This window comes from Hemitrygon akajei, chromosome 7 (assembly GCF_048418815.1).
Source record: "Hemitrygon akajei chromosome 7, sHemAka1.3, whole genome shotgun sequence".
In the NCBI taxonomy this organism is placed as follows: domain Eukaryota; kingdom Metazoa; phylum Chordata; class Chondrichthyes; order Myliobatiformes; family Dasyatidae; genus Hemitrygon; species Hemitrygon akajei.
Genome location: NC_133130.1, coordinates 51,725,360 through 51,745,381, shown reverse-complemented (window position 1 = coordinate 51,745,381; position 20,022 = coordinate 51,725,360). Strand labels below are relative to the sequence as shown.

Here is a 20,022-nt window from a genome sequence, read left to right as displayed (position 1 = left end):
AAGATTCTGTGATCCTTTTGCACTTCTAGTGATGACTTTTCTGTGAACAAAATACTCTGTGCTGGAAGTGCATGGAATAGTACACACACTGCTGCAGGGAGTCACAGTGACCCATCCTTGCCAACCAAGATGCCTAACTGAGCTTGTCTAATTTATCTGCATTTGGCCCATTTCCCACAAACCCCTTGCTTAATGGTATTGGTCCATGGCATAAAAAAGATTGGTTCAATCCATGTACCTATCCAAATGTCCTTTAAGTGTTGTTATTATATCTATCTCTACCATTTCCTTTGGCAGTCATTCCAGATGCCAATCACCCTTTATATAAAAAAAGCTTTCTTTTCATATCACCTTTTAATCTTTCCCTTCTCTTGTTAAACTTCTAGTTTCAGACTAGTACCTTGATGATCACCTGTGATGATCACCTTATACATGCCCTTCATTATTTTATAAATCTCTGCAAGGTAACCGCTTTATCTTCAGGGAAAACAAGTCCACAACTTCAGCTTCTGAGACCTTGAGAGATACGGAACTGTCCATAACATCTTCAAGATCACCACAGTCCACATAGTGTAGTGGTTAGCATGATGCTACTGCAGCTCAGACTCCAATTCTGATGTCATCTGTAAGGAGTCTGTACATCCTCCCTGTGAAAGTGTGGGTTTCCTCTTGGTTCTACAGTTTCTTCCTCAGCCAAGGAACTATTGGTTAGTAGGTTACTTGGTCATTATAAATTGTCTCATGATTAGGCTGGAGTTAAATTGCCTAGTGGTTGGTTTGAAGAGCCAGAAGGGCCCATCTGTGTTGTATCTCTAAATAAATAGTTATGTTCAGACCTGATTATCGCTATACCAATAAAATGATGAAATCTAGAAATAAATATTCACCCCCATAGCAAAAATATTTTGTATTTATATAGTACTTTAAAAGAAAATAAATCATTCCAAGACATTTTTATAAGGGCACATCCAAAGAAAATTTGACATTAGTTCACATGAAGAGATACCAAACTTCAAGTCACACCAAGTCCAGTAGATTTAAGGAACGAAAGAGCTCAAAAACCCAGGAAATTTAAGGTACAGCTATTAAAGTTATAGTGATTACAATCAGGGACACCAAGAGATCAAAACTGAAGGTGCACAGAAGTATTTGAGTGATTTAGGGCGTACAAATATAGGGTGCAATAAAATCATGGAGATATGTGAAAATTATTATAATATAATCTTAAGGAGCCAACATGATCAGGTGAGCACATGGATGGTTAAAGAATAGGACCAGGTGCAGGTTAGGTTGTGGAAGTTGAAACTTGGGTAAGTTAATGGAGAGCTGAAAGCAGGAGATTGGTTAAGAAAGGTGGGAATATCAAATGTAGAGGTAAGAAAGGTACTGATAAGGATAGCAGTATGAGAATAATGTGAATAATGCATTTATTTTTTTTCCTTAGCAATTATTAAGAAAGAAGTTTTGACAATTCAACTTATCGGCTCCAAAACCTCTATGACTTTTGGGCAGTTTAGAAGCTTCAATAACCCTCCCCCAACCTCAATCCGGCTGGTATTAACATAATATTACATTATGAGTTATTCTTTATACAGAAGGACCCGGCACACACACTCTCTCTGAAGGTATTGCTGGCCATTAGGCAGCAGTGAGTTCATTCCCCTCTGATAGGTGTTCTAAATGGGTGTTCTCCATCAAGTTAACAGAAGGGACACCAGTCCAGTTGCTGACAACTGGAAAATGCAATAACATGCTGGTTATGACAACATGTGAAATAGAATTTGAAAAGAAATAATACGGCTCACATGGCAACACAAATGAAAGATGCAGAGCTCTTTGTACTGCAAGGATCATGGTTTTGGACAGTGTCACAAGCATTGTTAATTGCTTAGAAAACTGCTACATATTCTAATAAGTCATCATTAAACTATTTAGCATCTGTAACCAGAAGATACACATTTAAGGTAATTGACAAAGAGGGTAAATGAATTTGTTTTTATACACACCTTGTTAAGATTTGCAAAATGCAACCTGAATATATAGAAAATGAACTTACAAAACGAAAGCAGAAATATAATTTTTAAAGAAATCATAATGCAAGAAATAACAGGTGGTGGAGCAAATTAGAAATCTCTTTCAAAGAGCCTGCATGTCCTTGATGTCAAATGGCCGTCTCCTGTGCTGTAGAGTTCTATAATTACACCCAATGTTCTTCAGTTCAATGACTAACACTTTGAAAATCTATTTTTAAAACGTGTTGACAGAAATTAGTTGAAATGTTGTGTTAATAATGAATATGTAAATATGGGTCAGCTTTCTTTTTCAATTAATTATTCAAATGTTTCAAAAGCATTATTATTCTGAATTCTGATTAATTTCAAGAGACGATGTTTGATTTTGCCATTATTTTTTAAAATGTTTTGGCTAACAATCAAATCAGGAGAAACATTATGGAATTACTCTATCACTATTGTGAAGTTCAATAACATTATCAAGCACAGTCCTTAGTTCATAATGTTTCATAAAACCAAATCAGTTTAGCACTCACTGCTTATACAAATACTCAAAAATCAATCAAACATATAATGGTGTGACCAATAGCTGTCATACAAATTAATAAAGGGACAATGCCAAAGGTGTTTAAGACCTTGAATTTAGGATCATACGCTTAAAAATAAAGTTAATAGAATTAGGAATACACAGCAGTGCTGATTAAATTCACTGCCACACCAATGAATGGATGAATAGTTGGGTCAGGAATTCAGGGCATACCTGTTCCTCAGAGAGTTTTAAAATTAACAAAATAAAAATGTAATAAAAGATGAGGGAGGTCTTAAGATGGAGGCTTCAGCAGAAAGATTTAAAAACCCATACTATTAACTTAACTATTTCTGGTCTTCAAAAGTTGACATTTTGTTTTATTTTTCTATAATTGTCTAATGGCCTACAGAAAATTCATGGACAAGTATTATAACTATAGTAACTTATCTCTATCCCTATTTGGCATTCCTTTCAAAATCATAATTTTTTTTGAGGAAGCAAGTGGAATACTTAATTCACAATATTCCATGCTTTATATCCCACTGCATGAGTGACGATGCAGAGTAACAACCAGTCATTATGTTGCATCTTTTAAAATGATGGCATCTATTGCTGAAAGTCTTTGACTAGTACTTGTATATTACCATGCCAAACTTGGTAAAAATGACCACCACATATTTCTTGTGAAGACAAAGTTCTGCCTTCATACCAAAGACACTTCCATTCTGTTATCTAGGATTACAACTATGCTAAATGAGACAGATTCAGAATAGATCTGCCAGCTCAAACCTGGTCATCAAAGTGGCACTGTGCATGGTCAGTTGCAACAGAAGTGGAGCATACCACAATCTATGAGCTGATAACCTGGCATTTCTCTCATTCTCATAGTACCGTCCTGCTCGGGATCAACTTTAATTTAACAAGGAGTGCGGAAAGGCACGCTGGGAGTAGCACCAGGCATACCTGAAAAGACAAGGATCCAGCCAGGTGAAGCTGCGATACCGAACGACTTCAAGATTCAAACTTATTATGTGTACATTAAAACATACAGTGAAATGCATTGTTTGTTTTAACAACCACCACAGCCGAAGATGTGCTGGGGGCAGCCCTCAAGTATTGGTACATTCCTGTACCAATATAGCATGCCCATGATGCTCAGCAGAACAACACAAAGCACAACAAAGAGAACATGGACAAACAACAAAGCAACAACAGCAAGACAAGCCCTGTTCCTTCTTCCCTCATACCCAGTCTATCATCAGGACAGGCTGTTTTGCATTCTAAGCATACAACAAAACCTGAATGAAATCAGTCAATGGATCAGATCAACTCTGCAGTCCTACAACGTTGCAATGGACAATTCAATATTTAATGGGAAAAGGAGGCTCCAAGAACATTCCCATTCTCAACAATCATGGGCCCAGTGTGCGAGTGCCAAAGACAAGTCTAAAGGGTTCACAAAGTTCTGAATAGATGTTCCATTTAGGTTTACTCTCAATATTGCTAACTTCACAAGCCAGTGTCCAACCAATTCACATGATGACAAGAAATGACCAAAAGCTACAGGATCAGCCATTTCAGCTTGATATTGAAAATCTGTATTCCAGTACTAGCTGTGCCTTGAGAAATCTGTTCCAGTAAAATTACAAAACTGATGTTCACCTAACAATGTGGAAGACTGCCGTTTTCAAAGGAGGACAAGTCTGGTTTATTGTTCTCATTCTCCCAATACAGGAGAATGACAGTGCTGTTAGGCAAGATTTTCTCATCAATACCAAATTTGGATTTCATCAGGTCCAGTCTGGGTTTCTCCTGACCTTAATTCATCCTTTGTCCACTAAACAAAGAAACAGATTCCAGGGTGAGGACAGAGAAACCACTTTGACCTCAAGGCATCATATGACCAAGTGTGGAACTATGTGCCCTGATAAAACTGAAGCCAAAGGGCATGATAGATAGATAGATAGATAGATACTTTATTCATCCCCATGGGGAAATTCAACTTTTTTTCCAATGTCCCATACACTTGTTGTAGCAAAACTAATTACATACAATACTTAACTCAGTAAAAAAATATGATAAGCATCTAAATCACTATCTCAAAAAGCATTAATAATAGCTTTTAAAAAGTTCTTAAGTCCTGGCGGTAGAATTGTAAAGCCTAATGGCATTGGGGAGTATTGACCTCTTCATCCTGTCTGAGGAGCATTGCATCGATAGTAACCTGTCGCTGAAACTGCTTCTCTGTCTCTGGATGGTGCTATGTAGAGGATGTTCAGAGTTATCCATAATTGACCGTAGCCTACTCAGCGCCCTTCGCTCAGCTACCGATGTTAAACTCTCCAGTACTTTGCCCACGACAGAGCCCGCCTTCCTTACCAGCTTATTAAGACGTGAGGCATCCCTCTTCTTAATGCTTCCTCCCCAACACGCCACCACAAAGAAGAGGGCGCTCTCCACAACTGACCTATAGAACATCTTCAGCATCTCACTACAGACATTGAATGACGCCAACCTTCTTAGGAAGTACAGTCGACTCTGTGCCTTCCTGCACAAAGCATCTGTGTTGGCAGTCCAGTTTAGCTTCTCGTCTAACTGTACTCCCAGATACTTGTAGGTCTTAACCTGCTCCACACATTCTCCATTAATGATCACTGGCTCCATATGAGGCCTAGATCTCCTAAAGTCCACCACCATCTCCTTGGTCTTGGTGATATTGAGACGCAGGTAGTTAGAGTTGCACCATATCACAGTCCTGTATCAGTTTCCTTGGTAAAGTTACACCTTCCATAAAGGAAGATGATTATATCTGTTAAAAGTTAAATGTCCTGGAAAAGTAGCAATTCCATAGGGCATCTTCTGCCACTTCATTAATGACCTTTTTTACATCATTATGTTCAGAAGAGGAGGTGCTTACTAATGGTCATACAACATCCAATTCCATTTGCAATACCTCAGCAAATGAGACAACCCATGCCTGCTGACAGCAAGACCTGGACCACAGTCAGCTATGAGGTAATATGTGGCAATTATCACTCAGCCCACAATCATGGGTTATCATCTGTTAGGCGATAAAGATCTCCTAAATAAGCAAATCTAATCACATATGTTTGAGGTTAAATAGCATTGCCATCACTAAGTTACCCACCTGCAATACCCTAGAAGTCTACAAGAGTATGTCAGTGACTGGATATCGAATGATATGCAACCTACTTTCTGATATTCCAAAGCCTATTCACTATATAGAAGGCATGAGTCTGCAGAATGATGGAATACTCTTCATTTATTGAACATAAAGCATAGGAATGGTCTCTTCGGCCCACAAGGTTGTGCCAAACTAATTAAACTAGTGATTAAAAGCTTAACTAATCTCTTCTGCGTATACAAGTTGGTAGCGGTTAGGGCAACACTATAAAAACTCAGAGCATCGGTGTTCAGAGTTCAATTCCAACATCATCTGTAAGTAGTCTGTTAGCCTTCCCCATGGAATGTGTGTTTTTTGCCCCAGGTGCTCCAGTTTTCTCCCACAGTCCAAAGACTACCAGTTAGTAGGTTAATTGGTCATTATAAATTGTTGAACGATAGGGTTAAATCAGGGGTTGCTCTGCGGCATGGCTCAAAGAGCTGGAAGGGCCTATTCCATGCCTATTCTCCATAAATAAATACCTCTTTTCCCTGAACATTTACGTACCTAAGAGTCTCTTAAACACCTCTACCCTCTTTGCATCCACCATCATCCCTCTGTATAAAGAAACCTGCCCCACACATCTCCTTTGAACTTACCCCTAATCACCATCAGCACATGCAGTGATCCAAGAAAATGACTCACCACCAGCTTCTCAACAGCAACTCAGGATAGATAATGAATGTTGGTTTTACCAGTGATGCCCAGATCCCAAAAGTGATTTGAGAGAGCTATTGGGGCATACACATTTTATAGTTCCACCATTAAGATGGCAAAAGTTACCTGCCGTCACACTATATACTTAAAGAATACAAGCAAGAATGAACAAAATTAGCAGACCAGTGTATCCCAGTTTGAGGCTAAAAGTAGCTGCATCAGTTATGAGAGAAGAGAGAATCAGTGTGAAGTAGAGGGAGAGGAAAGAGGAGAATATGAGCGACAATCATGCAGCCACAACCATAGATAGTAGGTCTAGGAGAACAACATATTTGAATGAGGAAAAAACATTCAGTATTTGCTTTTATTTCAGCAAATTTCTGTGATTTTGGTTTAATGCACTATTCAGTTACAAATCTCTTGAAACAGTCAGCAGAGATCATTAATAAATATTTGCCAATAGTGTCTCAACACGCATATGCCATTACTTTCTTTTCATTGCTGCTCTAACTTGTCAAATGCTTTACAAATTTATCATGGTAAGAGAATACAAAAACAAAATTTGAATCAATGGTAGACTAATCTGATGTTTGAAATAAACTTTCTTGTTCAATTTTACATGTTTGATTTCCATTTTCTATTCCATGACTCTTTTGTCAGAAGGATAGAGATGAAACATTTGTGAATGGGAAAAGTAGCTGCTTTATGCAAAGGACTGACTATGTAATATACTGACAAAGCATTCATAGAGTCACAGAGTCACAGGACCCTACAGCACAGAAATAAGCTCTTCAGCCCACCTAGTCCGTGCTGAAATGTTAATCTCCCTAGTCCCATCAATCTGCACCTGGACCATAGCCCTCCATATCCTTCCCATCCATTAACCTATCCAAAATTCTCGTAAATGTTGAAATCGAACTAGCATCCACCGGCAGCTTGTTCCACACTCTCATCACCCTCTAAGTGAAAAAATTCCTCCTCGTGTTTCCGTTAAACATTTCACCTTTTACCCTTAATCCATTACCTCTAGTTCTCATCTCACCCAGCCTCAGTGGAAAATGCCTGCTTGCATTTACCCTATCTGTACCCCTCATAATTTTGTACATCTCCAGCAAATCTCCTCTCTTTCTTCCATGCTCTGGAGAATAAAGTCCTAACCTATTCAACCCTTCCCTATAGCTCAGGTCCTCAAGTCCTGGCAATATCCTTGTAAATTTTCTCTGCACATTTCTAATCTTATTGACATCTTCCTACAGGTAGGTGACCGAAATGGCAAACAATACTCCCAATTCGACCTTATCAATGTCTTATACAGCTTCAACGTAACATCCCAACTCCTGTACTCAATACTTTTATTTATGAATGCTAATGTTCAAAAAGGTTTCTTTACGATCCTAATTACTTGTGATCCTACTTGTGAGGAATTATGAACCTGTATTCCCAGATCCCACTATTCTACCACACTCAACAGTTTCTTCCCCCAAGCTATCAGACTCCTCAATACCCAGAGCCTGGACTGACACCAACTTACTGTCCTATTGTCTTGTTTATCATTTATTGTAATGCCTGCACTGTTTTGTGCACTTTATGCAGTCCTGGGTAGGTCTGTAGTCTAGTGTAGTTTTTTTCTGGGTTTTTTCTTTTTTACATAGTTCAGTCTAGTTTTTGTACTGTTTCATGTAACACCATGGTCCTGAAAAACATTGTCTCATTTTACTGTATACTGTACCAGCAGTTATGGTCGAAATAACAATAAAAAGTGACTTGACTTGACTTGATTACCGCTGACCATGTGCAAATCCTACTCTGACTTGTCCTCCTAAAGTGCAACATCTCACACATGTCTGCATTAAATACCATCTGGTATTTATCCTGCTACAAGCTTTGATAGCATTCCACGCTGTCCACTACATCCCCCAATCTTGGTGTGATGGCATTATCATGCAGATCGTTGATATAGATGACAAACAACAACAGACCCAGCACCAATCCCTGCAGCCACTAGTTACAGGCCTCTAGTCAGAGATGGAACCATCTACTACCACTCTCTGGCTTCCCCTGCAAAGCCAATATCTAATCCTATTCACCACAATCATATGTACATGTGTAAAATAAAATATAAAATGCACTATCTTATGAGATAATTACAGAACTGGCTGCTGTATTAATACTTGAACTGCACTGGAGATAAAACCCCAAAAAATTAAACTGCAGAGAAAGTTATGGTGAAACCAACCACAGGTTAAATTTCTGTATGATTTCAGTATTGACTAACCAACTACACAGAAAGGAACAGGTGGTTTTGTCAGATGGTAGTACCTTTCAGTCAAACTAGGGGACTTAAATATAGATGAAAAAGGATTAATTCTATGAAGAAGCACTACTATAGAAAGCTGGTCTTGTGTATTAAGCTTCATACAATATTATATTTATTATTTTGTGATAAAATCCCAACAAGAACATATGTAGATGTTTAGAAAGTGGCTATAAATCTGGAAGTGTCGTCAGTTTATTTGGAATTTCCACAGCTCTTCCTGTGGTGGATGATCAGGAGCAAATGAATGGAAATTCTCTGTTGTGTAATTATCAATGATATTTTTCTATATTGCCTGCATTCATGTAGCATGAATACGAGAGTTAGAAGATTGCATGGTGACACAGCAGCTACCTCACAGTTCCATGGATAAGAATTCAATCCTGACCTCAGATGCTGTCTGCATGGAGTTTGCATGGTGTCCCCATGAAGATTTCCATTGGGTGCTCTGGTTTCTTCCCAAATGACAAAGATGTGCTGGGTAGTTATTTGGTTAATGTCAACTATTCCTTAGCAAGGCAAGTGTCAATAGAATCAAAGAGGACATGTTGAGCGAGTGAGAAAGAATAAGGAACAGGGACTTTAGATGCAACTCCATAGATCCCTCAAAGCTGCCACGCAAGTTGAAAGGGTGTTTATAAAGGTGTATGGCCTTCATCAGTCAGGGATTGAGTTCAAGAGCCGCAACGTAATGTTGCAGTTCTTTAAAGCTTTGGTGAGAATGAATCTGAATGAATATGTCACAGTTGTCACTAACTCCATCGAGACCTGTGTGAATGAGTGTATACTTTTGAGAATGTACTGGACATAACCTAACCAGAAGTCATGGATGAACCAGGAGATTCATGGTTTGTTAGATCTGTGGCAGACATATACAAAAAGTCCAGGTGCATCCTACAGAAGGCTATTTTAAGGCTATTTCAATTCTGATTGAAGTTAGAGACAGAATCAGATGTACATCAGCTCTGGCTGGGTTTGCTGGCCATTACTTCCTACAAGGCAAAATTTAACATCATGAATGATTGTATTGCTGTGCTCCCAGATAAACTCAATGATTTTTATGCACATTTTGAATGGTAGAGTAAAACTATACTTGTGCAAATCCCTGCAGTATCTAGTGACCCTGTAATCTCTGTCACAGAGGCTGACGTCAGAATACCTTTTGAGAAGGTGAACCCTCATTAGGCGCCAGGCCTCAATGGTGTACCCAATGGGACACTGAAAACCTGTGCCAACCAACTGGCAGGAGTGTTCAAGCACAGCATTGATCTCTCCCTGCGGCAGTTAGAGGTTCCCACAATCATACCAGTGCCAAAGAAGAGCAGGGTGAGCTGCCTCAATAACTATTGACCAGCTGCACTCACATCGTAGTGCTTTGAGAGGTTGGTCATGGCCCAAATCAACTCCTGCCTAAGCAAGAACCTGGACCCACTGCAATTAAATCTATCACCACAGTAATTTTACAGTGATGTAATCTCAGCAGCTCTCCTCTCGGCCTTGGTGGATCACCTGGACAACAGCAATACTTACATCAGCCTGTTTTTTTGATTACAGCTCAGCATATTCTCAGTATGCTCCAAACCTTGGGCCTCTGTAACTAGATGATTGACTTCCTCACCAAGAAATCAGTCAGTGCAAACTGGAAATAACATCTCCTCCTCACTGACTATCAACACTGGTGCAACTCAAGGATGTCTGCTTAGCTCTCTGCTTTACTCTCTCTGCACCCACAATAGCATGGCTAGGCACAGCTCAAATGGCAACTATAAATTTCCTGATGACTCTATTGCTGGCAGAATTTCAGATGGTAACAAGGAGGCATACAGGAGTTTGATAGATCAGCTGGTTGAGTGATGTTATCAAACCAAACCTGCCCTCAATGTCAGCAAGGTAAAGGGTTTGATCGTGGATGTCAGGAAGGGGAAGTCAAGGGCATACACATTAGTCTTCATCAAGGGATTGGTAGTAGAAAGGATGCGCAGTTTCAAGTTCCTGGGTATCTACATCTCTGAAGATCAATCTTGGGCTCAAAATATTGATGCAATTGTAAAGAAGGCATGACAGTGGCTATATTTCATTAGGAGTTTGAAGAGACTTGGTATGACACCAAATATTCTCACACATTTCTTCAGATGTACCATGAAGAGCAATCTAATTGGTTGCATTACCACTCGGTATGTAGGGATGACCACACAGGTTTGGAAAAAGCTGCACAAAGGTGCAAAGTCAGCCAGCTCCATCGTGGGCATTAACCTCCCTAGCATCATGGACATCTTTAAAAGGTGATACTTCAAACATGCCCTCACCTATCACCTAGGACATGCCCTCTTCTCATTGCTACCATCAAATACGAGGTACAAGAGTCTAAAGCCATACACTCAATGCTTTCGGAGTAGCTTCTTTGTCACTGCCATCTGATTTCTGAATGGACAACGAGCCCATGTACAATACCTTAATTATTTTCTCTTTTTGCACTACCTATTTAATTTAATTTTTAAAAATATTTTTCTCATTGGAATTTATAGATTTCTTTATTCTGTATTGCACTGTACTGCTGCTACAAAACAGCAAATTTTATGACATATGCCAGTGATATTAAACCTGATTCTGAGTGCTGGTATGTAGGAAGGTTGGTTGAGCCTGATTGTGGAGTAGGCCAAAAGGCTAGTACAACATTGTGGGCAGAAAGGCCTGTACTGCGCTGTGTTCTACGTTCTAAGTTGCAGGGCTAAGGGGGAATGGGACTGATTGCACCGCTTTAGGCTGCCGTGGACAGGTTAGGCCTGAGGAAAGAAAAACTATGAAGGATTTGCAGAGAAGGATCATCACCTTCTAACGGTCAAAGATAGAACGGGAGTAACAGGAGAGTTTTGTCTTAACTTTAGTCTTGGTGGAACATGAATAAGTTAACAAGCAAATACACGGGTAGCGTGCTGATAAATAAATCCTTACAATACTGTAAATAATTTCTCCTGACATAAGTACTCAAAACACTGAAAACAATTCTTACTTGCTTTGACATAAATTTATCTTAGAACACTGTTTAGGAAATATATTTGAAACAGCAGGTCACCAGAACGTGCTTGATATAGCCTTGCATAAAAGTGACAAAAATATAATAAAAATACCGAATCGTGGAGCTAAAATAATGACAATATGAAACCAATTTGTTTAAATCAAACAACGCCTGCCCGCCAAAGAAAGTCAGTCTTTGACGAAACGGGATTGAATCCTTTCCTACATCCCCGAGGTGTGAAAGTCTGAACTTTTATTAGCAAAAAATGTAACAGCAATACCAGTAATAAATCAGTTATTGGACTTTCTTTTCTAAAGAGAATGAGGTAAATAATATCACCAGATACTTTTGATGGATTTCTTCCTTACCCTTTTTAGTTGATTTCATTTTCTTCAAGCCCGTTTACTTTCACAGCTGCAGTCATCACTTTGCTGGAAGAGTGATGATTAACAGCAGGAACAGCCAACCAATACAGGGATTAAATCAAAATCTTGACGTATAGGGAAATATCACCAATCATCACAGACTCGGGCGGGGAGTCCTCTGTTTAAGATGTTCCGCATCAGAGCTCGTTATTACTATGCCAACAGTAGGTTGCTATTTGTCGAGTTTGAACGTACTGTGCGTGTGGTAAAATTATTTGTACTAATAGATAATTTTCTGATTTTGTTTTGGTTCCTGCTAAAACGATAAACAGAAATCTGCAATTCGGCGTATCGATTATTTACATTAGAATGATCACCTTGAAGTTGTACGGCTCTGCGTTTTGTTTTGTTATAAAATATGTGAGCTAGAATAATTGGCAGCGGCAGAGAATCGGGAGAGGTTCTCCTTGAAGTCTTAAAAATATTACCAGCAATACTTTAGTTCAAATGGTGACAGATTTATGGTAGTTTCGCAACGCCTTTACTTGTGAGGAGATTGTAGGTTCAAGTCACTTTCCAGACATTAGACACCAAAAATCCCATCTGATATTCCACTGAGAGAGGGCTGGAACACTTTTTGAATGAAGTGCTAGTTCGTGTCCATGGCACAATTTCAAATTAGTGCAGGAGAGTTACCCTTGGCGTTCCGGGCAAAATGTTTCAGCAAACAGACAATTGCAAGCTGCAGACATTGTATCCAGCCGGAGCCTTTCTTGTCGCTGGGGACTTCAATCATTGTAACCTACGTACCGTGCTTCCAAGATTTTACCAAAATGTATCATGCACCACTAGCTAAGGGAAATAAAACGTTCGATCATGTCTACACAAATGTGGTTTGATGCTTTCAAAGCCACTACCCTCCCCCACCTGGGACAGTCCGACCAAGTTTCATTGTTTCTGCTTCCCAGGGATAGCCCGGTCATTACCCACAATGAAGACTATTAAGATATGGCTGGAGGGCGCTGACTCTTCTTCAGCACCAATTCCAGCACACAGACTGGAGCGCGTTTGCTGCCCATGTCACCACAGACTCTCAGATTAACACTGACATATACCAACTCAGTCCTTGAGCACATCAACAAGTGTGTAGATAGAGTGTCATCACAAAACCAAATAAAAGTTTCCCCCAACCAGAGACCATGGATGAACAGAGAGCTTCGACTCCTGCTCAAAGCCTTCAGGTCTGGAGACTGGGAGGCTTACAGCTCAGCCAGGGCCAACCTTCTACCGTGTTGGTTTTAATACTAAAAGGTGGGTTTCCAGTTCCTTCACAAAATGTCTTCAGCAGGTGTGCGTGAATGGAAAAAGCTCTGAATGGCATCCAGTATTAAGTGGTACACCCCAGGGCACAGGGCTGGGCCCACATTTGTTTTTACTTTACATTAATGACATCCACAAAAAAGTCACAAGCACCACTAGACTTTTTGCTGATGACTGTTTGATATACCATCCAATTAAGTCAGCTGATGATGAAGATGCTCTCCAAAAAGATCTTGATAGTATGGTTGAGTGGTCACAACAATGGGGCATGCAGTTCGATCCTTCCACATGTGAAACCATGCATGTCACCAGGAAGAGAAAACCAGGTAAAACATCATATAAAATCCTGGGTGTCACCGTTGAAGAAAGCAAACAGATCAGGTATCTTGGTATCAAAATCCAGAATGATCTGTGTTGGAATGGTCAGATGCATCATGCAACAGTGAATGCAACTGGAGTCCTAAATTTTCTGAGACACAATTTTCATCTTTGTTTGACTTCTGTCAAGGAGGATTTGTACCTCCCCCTTGTTAGACCACATCTGGAATATGAGGCAGCTGCTGTATGGGACCCATACACAAACAAAAACACTACTTCCATCGAGCAAGTCCAAAGACAGGCAGCCCAGTTTGTCACAAATACCTATGAGAGAGAAGCGAGTGTTACCCAACTTTTGAATTCATTAAAGTGGAACTCTCTCCAAGATAGATGTGAAGCACACCATCTGACCTGTTTTTACAAGATGCTAAATGGTCAGTTTGACATAGACTGCCAATCCTACACCAAACCCAAACCTATTAGGAGCAGACGAGGGCACTCATTTCAATTTGAAATGCTAACTACAAAGTCAGATGTGTACAGTAATTCATTCTTCCCCTGCACAATTAAAGCATGGTCTAATCTTCATTCTACCTCAGTCACACAATCAAACCCAATTAGATTTAAGATAGCTCTTCTTCTTCAAAAATCTCCTTCTTAAGTCCACCCTCCGCCACCTCCAGTTTAAATTCCGTGCAGAATATTTTGGAAGACCAAGAACCAAAAACCAACCAAGAACTAAGAACCTGAGAAGGGGAATCTCTCAGGCTAAACACATATACAAACAGAGGATCGAAGAGCATTTCAACTCATCAGACCCCCGATGCATGTGGCATGGCATACAGGTCATTACAGACTTCAAACCACCTAGTACTGTGCCCCATTCCAGCTCTGCTTCCCTCCTTGAAGAGCTCAGTTACTTCTACACTCGCCTTGATTGAGAGAACAAGGAGGTCACCCTCAAAGCAGATCTCCCACCTGCTGAACTGTCTCTCTCACTTTCCACCTATGATGTTTGCACCACCCTGAGCAAGGTGAATGTACGGAAGGCAGCTGGTCCGGATGGAATACCTGGCCGTGTGCTCAGAGTCTATGCAGGGCAGTTGGCCAGGGTCTTCATGGACATTTTCAATCTGTCCCTGGCCCAGGCAGTTATCCCCACAAGCTTCAAGATCGCCACCATCGTGCCAGTGCCAAAGCATTCCACTGCCACGGGCTTGAATGTCTTCTGCCCAGTTGCACTCACCCCCACCATTGCAAAGTGCTTTGAGAGACTGGTTCTATCACATCTGAAATCCTGTCTGCCCACTACCCTGGACCCCCATCAATTTGCCTATCGCACCAACAGGTCAACAGAGGACGCCATCTCCACGACACTTCACTCTGCCCTGACTCACCTGGACAGCCCCAACTCTTACATCAGAATGCTGTTCATTGACTTCAGTTTGGCATTCAATACTGTGACCTCCTCCAAGCTGATCACCAAACTTCACCAGCTTGGTATCAGCTCATCCCTCTGCAATTGGACCTTGGACTTTCTGACTAACAGACCCCAATCTGTTAAGCTGGACAACCTCTCCTCCTCCACTCTCACCCTGAACACCAGCGTGCCTCAAGGCTGTGTGCTGAGCCCTCTTCTGTACTCCCTTTTCACCTATGACTGCGTTCCTATACATGGTTCTAACTCCATAATCAAGTTCGCAGATGACACCATGTTGGTTGGCCCGATCAGAGGGGATGACGAGATGGCCTACAGGGATGAGGTCCAGCACCTGGCCGCATGGTGTGCTGACAACAACCTGGCCCTTAACACCCAGAAGACCAAGGAGATCATTGTGGACTTCAGGCATGCTAGGAGCCACACTCACGTCCCCATCTACATCAGTGGAGCTGTAGCAGAGCATGTATCAAGCTTCATATTCCTTAGTGTCCACATTTCCAAGGATCTCACCTGGTCCCTAAACTCCTCCATCCTGATCAAAAAGGCGCAACAGCGCCTTTATTTCCTGTGGAACATCAAGAGAGCTCACCCCTGTCCCAGGATACTGACTGACCTATACTGCTGTACCATTGAGAGCATACTCACCAACTGCATCTCAGTGTAGTATGGCAATTGTGCCGTATCGGACCGCAAAGCACTCCAGTGTGTAGTGAAAACTGCCCAGTGGAATATCGGCACCCAATTGCCCACCATTGAGAACATCTACTATAAATGCTGCTGGGCAGGGCGAAAAGCTTTATCAAGGATGCATCTCACCCTAACTGTGGTCTTTTTACTCTCCTCCCATCTGGTAGGCGCTACTCTGATCCCGCACCAGCAGGCAGAGGAAGAGCTTCTTCCCTGAGGTTGTGACCCTGCTGAACCTCACATCACAGCGCTAAGCAGTACTTCACCGTATTGTACTGTCTCAGTACTTTCATATTTGTGTCTGTAGCACCTACTTTTTATTCGCAGTTATGTTGTAAATAACACTGTTCTTTGCATTTCTAGTTAGATGCTAACTACATTTCACTTGGCTTTGTATCTGTACTCGGCACAATGACAATAAAGTTGAATCTAATCTGAATCTAATCTAATCCAATCTGAAAACATAACATTGCCATGAGAGAGGAGAGTGTACAAATCAGTTGAGAAAGCTTGCTGTTGGCTCAGGGTACAAATCAGTTGCTGAGTTTCCTACAAAAATGACAGAACAATAGTGAACTTAAAAAAAACTGAAATATTCTTAATGGGCCGTGAAACTGGAAGTCCTGGAATTATTGTAGAAGATTCCATTTGTAAATGAAAAGGAACATTTATTGCTCTTTCAGTTAAGTTAGTTTGAGAAAATGCAAAGACAATACCATGTTTCTTATAAAAAAGATGCTTGAAATATTTCATGGATTTAATTACATGGACCCACTTGCTTAGCATTTTCTTTTGAGGAAATGAAACAGCTAAATAGACATAGTATACTGAACAATCATTCCATCTTGGCAGTTCTCCTGTGAACAAATTGTCCAAATCAAAATTAGTGACTTTCCGAAATCACTACACAGATCTTGAATGTTTCTACTTCAACCACTAATCCTGTAACTCAATTCCACAGCATCACAACACTTTGTACAAGAAAGTTATTGACCTACTCACTTCACAATACTTAATCTTGTATCTGTGGGATATTCATTCTTGGTGGGACTGCTAAACAATCTTCTGTCATTTACTATAACTTCATAATTTAAATGTTTCTGGTATATTGTTTCATGACTTACATAATTATAATAAGAATAATTTTTTATTTTCTTTTCATGTTTGTATTTTGTCATTTTACAAAGACACTGGCTACTACAATCTGTTTTATATATTTTTTTTAATCATCTGGAACTTAATACTGTAACTTCTTGTGGGATTATGGTATTTATTAACTTTTATATTCTGCCTATTGTATTTTAATCTAGAATTCCTTTAGATAACAGTATGGCCTTATCAATGCAAGGAGCTGCCTTATTTTCCTGTGATTTATACCTTGAAATACTTTTGTGATTTCACAATAGCAAAGTTAAAGTTGTGTATATTGTCACATGCCAGTACATGTATGTATAATTGCAATGAAAAACATGCAGCAGCATCCCAGGAACATACAGTGTCTTGAAAAAGTATTCTGCCCTGCTTAAAAAAGTACCCATATATCGTTATTGGTAAAGACTTTCAAAGTGTCTTTACTTTGATACCTTGACAGTATCTTGATGACGATACTGTAAAGATGTGGAAGAAGGTCTTGTGGTTGGATTTTAGCTTTAACACTGTGTGGCATAACTCTCATACGGCACATTACCAGGTAGCGCCACCCCTACTGTAAAGTATGGTGAAGGCAGCATTATGCTATGGGATGCTTTTCAGCAGTGGGACTAGAAATATGGTTAGCGAGTGGAAATCTGATCAGGATCGATGGGAAGATGAATGCTGCAAAATACAGAGAGATCGTGGATAAAAGCCAACTAGTCTCTGCCAGAAAGCTTAAACTGGAGAGGAAGTTTGTCTTTCAGATGGACAGCAACTCAAAGCACACTCCCAGAACAACCATGGAGTGGTTTCAAATGAAGAAAATTTATGTCCTTGAGTGGTCCAGTCAGAGTCCTGAACTTAACCCAATCGAACATCTCTGGCAAGACCTCAAGATTGCTGTCCGCTGCCGTTCTCCAACTAACCTAGCACAGCTTGTGCCATTTTGCAAGGTGGAATGAGCAAATATTGTTGTGCAAAGCTAATAGAGACATATTTATATACTGGTTGTAAAAGCGGTGAGAGATGGTTCAACTATGTACTGAGCAAAGGGGGAATGAATACTTTTGAACTGCTGACATTTCAGTTTTGGAAATTTTAGTTTTCATGCTTTAAAATTTTCCCTGTTTTATGGGCTGTACTGTGAAAAATGAGCATGTGATTCACACATAAGTATTCTTAGTTAAATTGATCAAAATCCCTGGTTGTAATTCTCATTTATGTAAACAAAGGTTTGGGAGCTGAATACTTCTCCAGGGCACTGTAGCATCATATAAGCAGCATTCACAAGAAAACATATGCTAAACTTTATAAGAAAGAACATGATAATAACAAAAAATTGTCTATTTTAGTGCACTGTGATCAAAGTGGTCATAGTATTGCGAAGCTCCAATGATTAGGGTTGTGTGGGTTATTTTAAGTAATGAATGGTTGAAAGTAAGTGGCTGTTCTTGAACGTGGTGATGAGGGACTTCAGGCTGATGGTGGTACCTCCTGTCCAGTGGTTGCTGAGAGAAGATGATATGGCCTGGATAATGGGGACTGGGGATCTTTGATGATGCCTTCTTGAAGTAGTGCCTCCTGTAGATACAACTGATTGTATTACTCACACAAGCTTATATTGACTTAAATTTAACAACATTAAATTCCATCTACCACTGTTTTTGATTTTTTGCTCCCTCATACTTTATTAATATTCTTTTTCATCTTCCCTCTGGAATTTTATACATATGAATATATGAAATGGAAGTTGAGAACATCATTCTGTCCCCAGAGCCTGTTCTACTATTGATTAAGATCATGACTGATCTTCTACCCCAAAAGGCTTAATATAATTACACTTTCCCTTGTTTAAGTACTCTTTGTAAATGTTAACTTGTCAGGTATATCAAAATTATTGATAAATTTCAAAATAAATTTATGACCAAATCACATACACATGTGTCATCATATATAACCCTGAGATTCGTTCTGTTGTGGGCATTCTCAGTAAGTTCAAGAACCTTAATAGAATCAGTGAAAGACTCCACCCAACAGGGCAGATAAACAACCAATGCACAAAAGACAACAAACTCTGCAAGTATGACAGAAAAAATAATAATAAATAGGTAAGCAATAAATATTGAAAACATGAGATGAAGAGTCCTTAAAAGTGAATCTGGAGGTTGTGGGAACAGTTCAATGATGGAGCAAGTTGAGTGAAGATATCCGCATTAGTTTGAGAGCCTGATGGATATTCCTGAACCATTAAGAATGGTGAACTGATATGGTCCTGGAAATGAAATTTAGTGGGACAGCATTATCGAATTCCAAATTATTTTGGAAAAAGTAACATTAAACACTTATGCCTGTTTTTTCCCTTCCAATCTAAATCCTTATCACTTAATCTTCTGGCATAATGTCCCTGGTGGTACCTTGTCAAAAGCTTTTCCCAGATTCCATTTGAAACATATCAGCAAATGTCCTTATATTCATTCTTAGATTCCTTTAATCCACTCTTATTTTTATAATTTTCCTAGTTAAAAATATATCATATAAACTAGTTTATCAGCAGTTTTTTTCTCTAACTCCCTGAGGATCTAAGATATACTTAACGAGGGTTTGGTATGTTGCTTTACTTTAGTGTAATATCTCATTAAAAATTTCCTTGCCCCAATTATAATAATAGTCTGAAATTCTGAAATCCTTTATAGTAAAGACAGATGTAAAATATTAGTAGTTTTAAAATCAATTCTCCTTTTAATCAATTTTCTCTTTTGTGTCCCAGTTCATATTTAGCAGCTCGATTATGTAACTTGTAAAATAATGTATTGATGCTTTTTTTGTTTCTACCACATTCTCTTTGAGCTTTGCTTGTATTTTTCAATTGTATCTTCTTTTAAGATTTGACACACACCTTTAGATTTTACGAGATATAAAAAATCAGTTTTTATCTGTTCATTTACTTGTTTGGTTTTAATTGGGTTATACCCTTTTTATTTATTTATATTACCATAAGTTTTAAATAATTTCATTTTGCAGGGGAAAATATTTATTAAATAAAAT

At 39.5% G+C, this 20,022-nt stretch overlaps 1 protein-coding gene across 3 annotated transcripts in view; it reads right to left on the bottom strand.

The window, feature by feature from the left end:
* Positions 1–12,165, bottom strand: part of LOC140730440 (spermatogenesis-associated protein 7 homolog) — a 114,979-nt gene extending 102,814 nt beyond the window's left edge. For all 3 annotated transcript variants that reach the window (XM_073050845.1, XM_073050848.1, XM_073050847.1), the window contains exon 1: positions 12,081–12,165. In XM_073050845.1, coding sequence (XP_072906946.1) covers positions 12,081–12,099 — 19 coding nt within the window. In that variant the 5' untranslated portion in view covers positions 12,100–12,165. The remainder of the gene's footprint in view (positions 1–12,080) is intronic.
* Positions 12,166–20,022: the final 7,857 nt, after the last annotated feature.